At 44.9% G+C, this 12544-nt stretch overlaps 1 protein-coding gene across 1 annotated transcript in view; it reads right to left on the reverse strand.

Moving 5' to 3' along the window:
• Positions 1-12544, reverse strand: part of kif16bb (kinesin family member 16Bb) — a 42206-nt gene that overhangs the window by 14419 nt on the left and 15243 nt on the right. The window contains exons 15-20 of the mRNA XM_071522137.1: positions 12406-12543; positions 10978-11060; positions 8897-8985; positions 6092-6262; positions 5132-5222; positions 2259-4359 (exon numbers count right to left, since the gene is read on the reverse strand). Of these exons, the coding sequence (XP_071378238.1) occupies positions 2259-4359; positions 5132-5222; positions 6092-6262; positions 8897-8985; positions 10978-11060; positions 12406-12543 (2673 nt within the window). The remainder of the gene's footprint in view (positions 1-2258; positions 4360-5131; positions 5223-6091; positions 6263-8896; positions 8986-10977; positions 11061-12405; position 12544) is intronic.

The raw sequence follows: 12544 nt of genomic DNA on the forward strand, positions 1-12544 counted from the left end.
GCCCAGTGGGAAATCACAGAGTAATGATTAGAGATTGGGAGCCTGTGAGTGTGTGTGTCTGCTGTGTAGCCCGAGAGTGAGAACTTCCACCAAACTAGGCTGTGCCCAACATGGAGCTCACGCCTACTACTGACACAAATCACTCCCATTGAACACAACATGAGAGCGCAGACCAACAGAGTCTTCCCATTTCAGGAGAAGAAAGAAGTCACTACTAAACTTTGAATCGTATGAAACCACTTTCTTTCTTTGTGAGATTCTGAGATATAACATATCAGTGATATTAAAACAGATTCCTTACTATTGCCTCAATCTAAATTCTCAAAGCAATGTTAAGATGTTTTATTAAAAAAAACTTTAAAAGGCGCCTCATATGTGGTGGAGCAGAGGCGGAAAGGTTATTAAGAATGTGATGTTAGGCGACTCCTTCAAGGAGAAAGAAACCTACCAGCCTACACTCCACAAGGCAATAGAGAAAATGATTACTGATTATTTTTCAATCACAAATCCCAATGCTTTATGGTGTTGGATGTGGAAGTCTACTGATGTGCACCCTCCTTGTGTTTTCAATTACTGCCACAATTTATGGTCTTATCTACCAAAGGACAGTCTCTCATTTCTCCATCTATATTATACCTTTCATAACCTGTAAAAATATTTGCAATACATTAGCCTCGATGTAATCTCTAAATGTAGAAATGAACCTGTGGAAAATTAAAACCATAATTCTTATCTTTTCTCGCACTTAGGACTATTGGTCTTATTTCAATATGCTATATTAGGTTATGATTTGTCTGTCTTTTGTGTTTTATTCACAAGATGGCATGATTCACAGTGGGTGGCGTGAATGCTAATTAAATTTCTGGAGCAAGGGGAGGAAAAGGCTTTTGCATCCCCAGGCTTTCACCCTGGCTCAAACCTACCACTCTGAGGTGTGATGTGTTTCTTCATTCAAGGCCAAATCTCCACCCTTCATGCTGGAGCAGACAAGAGGACTGATTGCACTATATTGTCCCTGTATTTTCCATGCTGGATGTGTATCCGACTCAGGTTCTTTCCCAGAGATCGAACGCGATCAACCTATCGGCAGCACTCCTCATACAATGAAAGAGGCCTATCCTGGGGTGGACAATGTTGACTGGCAGGGGTAAATCCATTGGGCATTGTGCAGGTAGTAACTTGAGAGTAGCAGAGGTTCACCTTGACCTCAGATTCTAAGCGTGTGTCACTCCAGTGGTGAGTTCAGTGCTAAGAGTTGAATACTGATTCATGCAGGGTCCTCTATACAGAGAGATGGGCCCTAGGGGAACAAAACCTATAGCTCTATGGCAACCTATTGCCAAAGCTAACATCGAAGGAGGAGAGGGAGAGCAACAGAGAGAGAGAGAAATGATGGGAAGAGAAAATATTAGACAGTATATGGAGAAAGAGCAGTGAAATGCATCAAAGTCTGAATTCCCCGTTTTCCCAAATCAAAAGCTCAACCATCAGAGCTTATCTGCATTCTAAGTGGTAAACAAACCAACTCCACAACAGAGGTGGATTTAACTTCATTTTATTATTACACACATGTTCACAGATATATTCCAACAGATCTATTTTTATATAAAATGTTTATAAAATATTGGCAAAATTTTACATTTTTCATTTAAGTATAAGTGTGTAGTGTAAGTCCATGAAATTGAGGTAATTTGGAATAGTCAGATTTGCAATGTAAAATATTTTAAAAAAAAATATTACAATGTCCATGAAACAAATTAAACTGGTAATAGTTGAGGTAATGACAAGCATGTTTTTTTAAGCATAAAATTTTGAGCCTATAATCCTCTGACTTCCATAACCAAAATCCAGACTAACTGACAAGCTCTCTTCAACATGAAAAATACAGCGGTGGTTGGTAAATTACACAGAACAACAATAAAATTTGCAAGTGCTAAATCTAATATTAAAATGACAGACATCTCTAGAAAATAAATCAATACAAAAGAATAGGTCATAATATTCATATTAATACTGTCATTTAATTGTGGAGCTATCTTTTGCACCATCTGTCTGGGATGCACCACAACCACAGCTCCCTCTGAGTGCGAGGTTCATTATTGGCTGTTCAGTCCTTGATCAGACATTTGACAAGTGATTAATCAGGTAGGCAGCCTCAGCAGAGCAACTGAAAGTTAATTTCCACACTTCTGCATGTGGAGATGAATTAGAGGCATGTGCAGGCAGGATAGCTGCCTTCATCACCCTTTCAGGGTGACCTCTGGCCCCCGCATGTGCCAGGACTATATCCAGTCTGGCTGCTCCACTCTTTTCTTCATCATGCACCAGCACACAGCGGACGTCCGTGCGAAGGCGGAGGGTTAAGTTGTGGAATTGGGCGCGGCGGGACTCTAGGGGGACAGAGCGAGGAGCTGGGTGAAAGATAAAGTCCTCCTGCACCAGGCCTAGGTGGGTATCAGTAAGGAGAAGCTGGGCCAGGGGCTCAGAGCGGGTGCTGGGGCTAATGCACACCCCTACACTAGTGTACAGTAGCAGCCACACCTCTCCCATACTGGGTCTTTCTTGATCCATGTTACCGTGAAGAAGGTAAACCAGATCAGCAAGAGTCTTCTGGAACTGGCAGCAGACCCTCAAACCGGCATCCAGCAGCAGGTCCGGAACAAAAGCCTGCCAGTCCAGGGACATCCCTGTCAAGTCTCCATGGAGCAGTGGGTGCTGAGAGACCCTGCTGTCCCCCGGGCAGATGACACCAAGTATGGCACGACACAGCTCTTGGGTTAGCTTCTGGCTGTAGGTGTAGAGGCCCAGGATGCTCTCCTCTGTAGTGCCCATCAGACGCAGACTCTGGCCTGCTAAGCCTACCTGGACCTCCTTCAGCTGCAGCAAGGGGAGGTGGTGGAACAGCACCAGGAGCCCAGGGTCAGAGGTCAGGGTATACAGGCCAGACTCCATCAGGATCAGGAGGGCAGGACAGGGCTGAGGTTGGCTGCATTTAGCTGCACTCAGCCAGTAGAGTGCCACAGTCTTCTGGGAGGTGAACACTGAAGTGGAGATGACAGACTGTAAAGAGTCCATCAAGCCTCGCAGGGGCAGAGACTGCAGATTCACAAGGGCATCAGGGAACTCTACCAGGTTTTGACAGAAGATTTGCACATCCTCAGTCTTCTGCACAGTCACCAAGCTCTCCAATGACTGCTCAGCAGTAGTTTGAGGATCCTCGTCTACAGGTGTAAGGGTAGCCTGTGGCTCACTGCTCTGTTGCGCTGGCAACATGAGCTCCTTGATCATGCTCTCTCCTTGTTTTAAATTAATATGAGCCAAGTCCTGCTCTTGTGGTAACTGTACATCCCTTATACTCTTATCCCTTGACCACTTTTCTTTTTGGACTAGAGATGGGTCTTCTGGCAACACTATTGCCTTGACACAGTTCTGCGTTGGAGGCAGGGTTAAGGTTGTGTTTGGAATAGTGAGGGCCTGAATCGTCCTAACTGCCTCATTTGGCTGAAGGTGTTGAGTTAGCTCCATCTGGATGTGCTGTATCAGTGGCAGTTCTTTCACCATGGAGAACACGTAGCTACCCTTGAACAAAGAGAAGACGTGGCTCTCTTTGACAAGGGAGAAGACCTGGCTGTCCTTCACTACAGACAGAACCTGACTCTCCCGGACAAGAGACACCACTTGACTGGACCAGCGGGCCCCAACAGACTGTAGCCCTTCCTCCCGGACCTGCTGCAACACCGTAGGAGAGCTCCACAGGAGGCGCCCTGCATCCTGGACCATCCAAGAAATGCTGCTGACCAGAGAGCCCAGCCTCGAGTTTTGAGCTACAGCTGCTGCAGCCTCCGCCTCACACTCTCGTGGGATCTCCTCCAAACCCCTGAATTCATTCATCTCTTCATGGCTGAACTGGTCCTCCAAGGCAGTTTCCTCAGGTGAACAGCAGGCTGCCTGACTGCTGTATGTCTTTTTGGAGAGCGGAGAATGAGCGCTGGTCTGTGGGAGGACAGACCTGGAGCTAGTTTCTCCGGTGCTCTGCAGGAGGGACACGCTGCCTAATGAGCTCCCACCAGAACCAGGACTCCCCCCGTAGCAGTCAGCCACAACACCTTGGCTCTCGTTAGCATTCCCCTCCGGCTCCACGCCACATCCATCACCCGGGCCCAGGACACTTGTCTGCTGGAGGCTGGCATCCCCTGACCAAGCCTCCCCTCCCCCAGAACTTTCAATTCCAGCCCCTGTCTCAGCTCTCCTCCACAGCCTCTTAGACATGAGCCGTGGCCCTGATTTATGAGACAAGTCCCTCTCCTGCTCCTGACCATCCCTGGTGCTTATCCCACCCTGCAGTGTGTCTCCGTCCAACTCAAAAGCAGAGTGAGAGACAGGACATTTCGCAGGTATGGCCTAATTACAAAGTGAGAGAGTAAGGGCGAAACGGTAAGTCAAAACTTTTATAGATTTCATATAGAGTAATTCAGTAACCCTTTTTTGTTATCTGCTATTCTCCAAATAATTACAAACACTCTGTTGAAAAGGAACTGGGTAAAAAAAAAACAGTTCCCACCCACCCCCCTTTAAAAGCATGTTTTAAATTATATGTGAATACATCAAGGCATTCATAGGCAAACGGAATGAGGAATAACAAGGTACATGTATAAACAGAAATATTTCAAAAGTGCTCTCATTGCAATATGCTTTCACAAAATGAGTGCCATTTTCTTTGAAACCCCTGCAGGAAAGTGTAATAGGGTTGAAATATGTGCATAATAAACAAACAAAACAAGCCAAGGGAAAAAGCATTTCATGCCTCATAAAAATCTGGATTGGGCCTGGCTGGAGAGGAGGGTAGGTATTGACATTTGTGCTCTTTTGCAAAGACAAAAGGGACTAGTGCTTCAGTTGCACAGTGTCATTGTAGTCACTTGGAAAAATAAACACAGCAAACTGCAGAAGAAAATTGCTCACCATTTACATACCATATTTTACCTTTATTAAATTCCTTGAAAACAGTATAAAATTATATTGTTCATGCAGACAAACCACCCATGGCTTTATGAGTATATAGCTTACATTGAGTCAAGAGTATGTGATGTATGTGATTAACTAGAACTACTGTAAAAATGTGTGTACATACCATACTCATGCACTTCTCCAGTGAGGCAGAGGGCACAGAGCTGCTTGGCAGTCTGGAGTCAGCAGTCACTGCAGACAGAATGTCCATCCTGCTGAAATAGGCAGCAGTTAAGATAGAAGATTGAAATAATACATTTCTTATTCTATCAGAAAAACTCCATTGCGTCTTAATGATATGAGGGGGTGGATGCACAGTGCAACTGGGTTTATATTCTAATACATGCTGCCAGGCTCTTTGTTTTCAAAAGCAATTTAATTATTTGCTGTGGTGTGACACTAGAGACTTCAAACAGTTTGTGGGCAAAAGACAAGATTGCAGTACGCCCAAACCCCCCCCTTCACAAAAACCATCCATTAGATTTGAAAAGCAAACAGCCCAAACGGCTGGATGAGATTAGAGCCACTCAACTAGCTGTGAAATTAAATAGAATCTGTGCATGTAGATTTGAGGATTTACATACAATACTCAGCACTCTAGGGGGGGACAGAAACCAAATATACAGCTCAGAATGATTTCCGACAGCAAACAGCAGCTTTGGCAGAGCTTTATATATTACAGCAGGTGGAGGGGGAGGGAAAGTGGGAACACTGACGCCTTGACAACATCAACAAGAGGGCCACAGTGCAGGTCCTCTTGACGATTAAAGGATTTCTGCAGATCCTGAGATCAAGACAGAGGATGTCTTGCACTCAGCAATGTTTGTCCATTCTGCTCACACTCAGAGTCAATAGAGGGACACTGATCTGAAGTGGGATCATTAGATACCCAGTGTTAGTGAAGCTGACCAAATATTGTAAGACTTGAAACCAACCGTTTACTGTCATCCACATCTTTCGCATGCAGGGACTTATATTGCTCTGGTCGTGGAATGACAGCGGACTGAAATGGATCACCAGTACTGGCCTCATCAATGTCACTATTGGCACAGAACAGCAGCACAGCTCATTTTCCCCAGCTTACCCGCTGCCAGTCTCTTCCGTCTCCCTCCCCTTTGTCTCCTCTTCTGCTCGCTGTTGATCGGAAGTCCCGCTCTGCTCCTTCACAAGTCTTTTGATGTCCTGGCTGCGTCTGTGCAGGCTGTCTTGCACCTGCTGCCATTCCACCTCCTGTTGGCTGTGCTTCTCCAGCCTCCTTATTATAGCATCACACATGCATACCCACACACAAGATTTTTTGCAATGTATGCAGTGTGCATAATGTAAAGAGTCCTATACGACTCATATTCACCTTTTCTGAGATCTCATAGCTCTGATTTTCAAACTTTTCCAGCTCATCTTGTTTTTCAAACTCCAACCCGGGTAACTGAAAGAGGCAGGTAATTCTACCTCCACTAAAACAGGACCGCTCAGAGTGAAATAAAATAACTGTAATACTAAAAACAAATCTGGACAATAAAATCACAGCCTTCAGAGCCAATTGGTTTGTATGTAAGATCGCTCTAACAGCACTTAAACTGGAGGAGGCGGCTTAGGTGGCACAGGAGCTGCTAGAGTGATGGACGTTGGCCAGTGCAAAACCTCCACTGTTTCAGGAGATCTGAGCTCCTAATAACAGCCTGTCTGTGGTCAAAGTCAAGTTGCCACTTGGCCTTTTGGCCAGAGATGGAGTATACTGAAGGGGCTGTCAGAGGAGGGACTTTGAGAGCTAAGGTAGCCATTAAAAGCTACATGGGTCAAACATCAGCCGGCCCACTCCACCACTGGGAGCTCTCAGTGCCCTGACCTGCCAGGCTGGGAGGAGCAGCATTTCAGCTGCTCTTTGACAGACCGCCTCTGTTACAGTCCATTTAACAAAGACTGAATCAAACATAGTGGTTCACCTTTTACTACGACAATGTAACAAATAGGTCATGTGGACAGTCATACATTCAGATATAGGACACGTAAAACCATGCCTGCACAAACACACAAGCATACACCTTGCTTGCTTCTTTTAAGGGTTTTCATGTTGGAAAGTTTCCACCAAACCAAACACTCAGAGCTCTCCATTCATGATTGTCTAGCGGCTGTCGCAAGTCAAGAAACAAATCCTTTTGATGCTCCCAAATTTATAACCAAAAACCATGAATAGTTTTTACGTAAAAAAAAAATATATATATATATATATATAAAAGGTGAAAAATGACCAAACAGAGAAACCCTGCAGTCTACTTTGCAAATCAATAGTCCCACTTAGAGCTAGCTATATTAAAAAGGCCTCCTCCAGTGACTTCACCACACCATTTTCTGAAAACAGTCCATCTAACAAAGTGACACATGATCGTCTCCACCAGTCACAATTCCAGTCAGAATAAAGCTCAGACAGGAGGCAAATTAGAGAGGGGATGTATAGCTGTGCCTTTTTATAAATGGGATGAATCTGTTATATTGCTCTTGAAAGGCTCGTTTGAAAATGTGCACACTGTGAGGTCACTAGGGGAGGCTTTAATGTTATTCTAATATTATGCTGATCTGCAGCATCCACACCACTAACACTTGTAGAATGCAAGATGAGGATTTTCTACACCTCAGGCTAGGAGACAAGGCCAGGTGAGACAGTTCTCATTCAGGTAGCATTGTAAACACTTAAATATTGTACATACAAATAAGTGAACAGGAGTTCTGGATAAAATTAAAATGTGAAGTGTTCCCATGCCATGGGAACAGGTCAGACTAATAATGCAGCTACCCTATTCCTAACCAGACTCTGGGAATCAACTAGCCAGGAATGGACAGGTTGCTTTTGTTGTGATTGGAGTCCCCCCTCAAGTAATTGCAGGTCAGTTCATTGATATCTCTCATTACACTCCCACAGCTTGAGTATAGACAAGCACAGCCACTGCTTTCCTTCAAATTATTTACTAACAACTGCTCATACCACTCCTGCTTGGTTTCGACAGGATTGGGCAAAATTAAAGATCAATTCCCCCCATGCAAGACCTTGCTGCAAGGAGGGAGGCTGGAATGCACATCCAAGCTACAGCTGAACCGAGTCTTTCTCTCTCTGTCCCATCTTCACTGCTTGAACAGGGGGATGCCCACACGGGTTCAGTATGGCAGGTGAGAGGAGGAGAATAGATGAAAAGATGTCTCAATTGAATGCACTATGGGATATTTTATGGTACATGGGCAATGAAAATTCAGACAAATAGAGGAATCACTGCTTGACCCCCAGTGTGTTTTGCAATGTATTGTGCCACCATGTTGCCTCTGTGTTTGTATGTTATCTCCTCTCTGCTGTGGACAGCTGATAGTCTGACTGCTGATGGTCTCCAGCTGTTGATGGTCAAAGGAACAACTCTCTCAGATAAGTCTCTCAGTATCCGCCATTAACACCTAGGGACATCAATCCAGCACTCACTCTCTCTCTCTCTCCACCCCTCACTCCCCCTGGCTTCATCTCCCCCCCCCCGGCTCCATCTCACTCTGTAAATCACCTGTGCAGTGTCCCTTCCTGCAGAAGCACTGCCGTTTGGGGATGCTGCCTGGCGGAGGAAATTGCATGTCAGACAGGTGGAGTTGCTGTAAACCATCATGCTAGACCTAGGAGGCGACGCCTGCTGCGATATCCACCGGTTGACTATGAAGCAGGTGCACTTCAGAGTGGCTTTTTGCATGTGCGAGGCTTTCCCGCCTGCCCTCACAAGAACGCAACCGTGATTTATGGCTTTGATATGGCTTTGAATGCTGTTCAAATAAGCGGGCACCCTGTGGAGGTTGAGGCGGAGTGGTTTCAGTTATGCCCAAGTCACTGAGTCTACAGAGGTATTACCCGTGTCTGTCTCACCCCGGATTGAGCAGCATCACCTTGGATCGGTTCTCAGAAGACTTGGACATGTCAGTCATGGACAGGCTGGAGGCAGAAAGCAGCCCACTCTGGAGACGACAGAATGAGAGAGCACTCTGAAATGAAAACCCTCTTTATGTGTTAGAAATGAGTGGCAGCTGCCTGTAACATATGTAAGTATGCAGTGGTTTTATTATAGAAAATATGTCATCAGTATTCATGACACATCGTTTTCTCAGAACACAACCCAACCCAGGAGAGCTTTTGACAACATTTGGAGAAATGCCTGATATCTGGGATAATCAAAGACCTTCCAAAAAATGAGAGGATAAGTGTTGAAAACAAGTATATGAAAGCATTATGCATTTCTAAAATGAGGGGTCAACCTGTATGAAATAAAACACTTTTGTTCAAACTACAAAAGAGCAGCTGTACAGTACAAATAGGTCCTCTCTTGTGGTTCCATGTAGGTTTTACACTTTATCTTTAGCATAGTGTTGTTGCACAAAGACTGCTTCCAGGTAGTTCCACATATTCAATCTAAAACTAACAGCGAAGGTCATACAATTTTCAACTGCTGTAATAGACTATTTTAAAATCAATCTTTTTTTTTTTTCTTTTACAACAGTGACACACTGTATGGCATTCTGGATCTAGTGGTATTTTCAGACCGAGTGAATGTGTGGAACTCTTGAGACCATCTCATTTGAAATCAATGTTAAAAATGAATGGCAGAAAACACTTCCTGGAACCACAGTGGGGCCGGGATGTCTGTGCTTTACTTGGCTGTAACAGTGAGCACTTTTTAATAATGCAGAGAGCGGAAAGCTGTCAAGAACCAGAAGTACAGCTGTGGTTATAAAAATGGCATATGAATCCATTTTACAACATAACATGTTATACAACACAGGAGGGAATGCTGGAAGGGGACCTAATTTCAGTTCTTGGCATTATGATCTATTCACCGACTGGCGAATATTCATTCATTACACTTAAAGCAACATGGATACAGGACCATAACCTATATTCTGAATTACAATGAGAATGAATAACAGTCTAAATATTACCAGATTTCCATGCTATAAATGTCGGTGGAAACCGTTTCAAGAAGCCTCAAGTTACCTCAGCCTATTAAAGCCATTTCACGGGCAAGAGTAAAAAAGCAACAGGCCTGAACATCAGTACTCTAAATACACATTAGGAGACTTAACAGTCTGGAGATATTCCATTACCTGCCGAGCCGGCCTCAGTAAATGTTTGTTTGAAAAGAAGCATCCCACGCAATCAGGCTGCCTGCCACAGCCTATTACCAAAGGCTTTTCCTCATATCTCTGCAGATATGTATGACTAAGAAAGAGAAAGTCATGGGAATGTATGTAGTGGTAGCTTGAAGGATGTGCGCTTTCTTTGAAATGAGACCGGACTATTCCTTGGTTGAAGTAAACTATCAGCATTGGCACAGCAGTGATATTTTTGACTGTAAGACAAATTGCAAAATAGTTTTCATTTTCAAGTTTATATGAAAAAGATGGAGTTTGCACATTATATAAATTGCTCCCATGGTGTTTTAATTTATTAAATGATCCTGACCCATTGTTTAGGCACTACACCCGGCCTCTTTTTAGACAGACTGAACACTTTCTAAAGTTGAAAAGAGTTCAGCTTTTAAGATGGAGAGTACATGTGGACCGCTTTTTTGTGAACCAATTAATCAGAGAGAAGAAGAGGCGAGTTTTAACACTACATGGGCAGCTGACAGTTTGTGACAACAATAACAACCAGAACCAGTTGACAAGTGGGGAGCTGTTGTTGCTTTGATCATAAAGAGCCAGTATAGATCACATTGTCTGTGCCATGGAGTTTCTTATAAGTGTCTGAGAGCTGAACACAAGGACTGTTTGCTGATAGTGGCAGCTACTGCAGCTGGTCGTTATGGAAACAAAGTGCGTGTTGCTGCCTCGCTTGTTCAAATTATCAGCACAAATTGCAGTTGAGGCAGTGACTTTTCTACAAAAAAAGCACAATAGTGTGAGCGCACCCTAAGAAGGCAGGTTTGTTTTTGGGTGCTGTCTGTAGGCTACCTTGCGTTGCTCTCTGAGCTGGGCGGCCTCTGCGGGGTGGTTGAAGCGGAATATGGTCCCTCTCCCTAGCTGTATGATGGCACCTAGAGGTGACAGAAACGAAGGCTAAGCAGGAGAAAAGTGACATATACTGTATCACTTAATTCACCAACCACCTCAAAGTTTAGTATTTGGTGCAAATGCTTGGGTTGCACCACCACCAAGTTCCACTTGGGGAAAGACGGGCAGAGGGAGAAATGCGACGTGTTTTAAGAGAGATGCAAGTGACAGTAATAGGGCTGAAAGTCTGCCACCTTTGGAGGTGTGGGACGGTATCCATCATGCATAAATAGACGAGGAACAATAAACTTTGGCCATGGGAATCTTTCCCTCATTGTGGGACTGAACTGTCTCTGCACTGAACTTGGGGGGAACTTGACAAATGGCTCAAAACTTTGCCTCAATTTTCCTTTGCTGGGGCAATGTGAATGAATTGCCATGAAGAACACAATTTCCAATGTGATTGGCACTGACCTAGACCAGGGGGAACATTTACTCGAGAAAATAGGCTTGAGAAACTTGGGAAGTCTTGTAAAGCTATGGAATTGAAGTGATATTAGGGTTTATATATCAGGCTCACACTATCAGGCCACATCCACAGATTTTCTTTGGGTCTCGTCTCCATTCTCCTCCTCTCTCTTCAGCGGGGCAAATACTAATCTTGCTACTATTAATGACTTCTGACGAGTGACAAAGCACCTGAGAGGGCAGCCTGTGATAGATTCCGGCTGCTGTTGGACTGAAAATTACTATCATTTGTTCAAGAAAATAGCTTCAGATGCAGCCGTTTCTGAAGGGGATATTGGGTAAATTGAAATGGTTAGAAAGGAGACTAGCGTGGCCGGGCCCTATGCTGTCTACTTCTGTGTGCAGGTTTTATCTCTCTAAAGCAAGGCAGTGTGGATGAGGCGGCGGTGGCTAGCAGGGAAAGCTCCGAGTACTGGCAAGCCGGGTCTTCTGGGGGGGGGGGGGCGGGAGTTTCAGCGGGGCTCGGCTCTGTCCTTTGAAAGGTTAATGCTCTGGCCCACTTCAAACCTGTCGGCCCTATCAGCTCCATCTGCCAATTAAATGGAGGGCCTGCGGCTTTGTCCGGGGCTTTGTCCAGGGCCTCTCGCCCTTCAAAATGTTTAGTAAGAGAAATGGCATCTGCCCTGTGGAGAGCCGTGTTCACAATCCACTTATGCCCCGAGTGCATGGTCTCTCTGCCGCGGGGGAGCCGGGGACTTCAAGTGGATTCCACATGAAAAAATATCACTGCATTTAAAAATCGAGGAGAAAAGGTACCGCCTGTCACCAGCTGAGTAATTTTGAATCTGAGAGAGAGGAATCTGTATTAGTACAGACTTGCCTTGCTTTTTTATTTTTTGGTAACATTTCCTTTTTACGTACCCTGAGTCAGCTGGCAGGGATGAGTTACCGCCGTCCCGTTGATTGAACACAGCGCACCACTCTGTGGGATCAGACTCACGGTCCCGGCACAGTTCTCGAGCACACAGTGTTCACTCAGCAGCCCAGGCCCATAGAGCAC

Source organism: Centroberyx affinis, unplaced genomic scaffold, assembly GCF_046629955.1.
Source record: "Centroberyx affinis isolate AG114_WGS23_722 - 3 ecotype Tasmania unplaced genomic scaffold, CSIRO-AGI_Caff_v1 ptg000008l_1, whole genome shotgun sequence".
NCBI classification, from domain to species: domain Eukaryota; kingdom Metazoa; phylum Chordata; class Actinopteri; order Beryciformes; family Berycidae; genus Centroberyx; species Centroberyx affinis.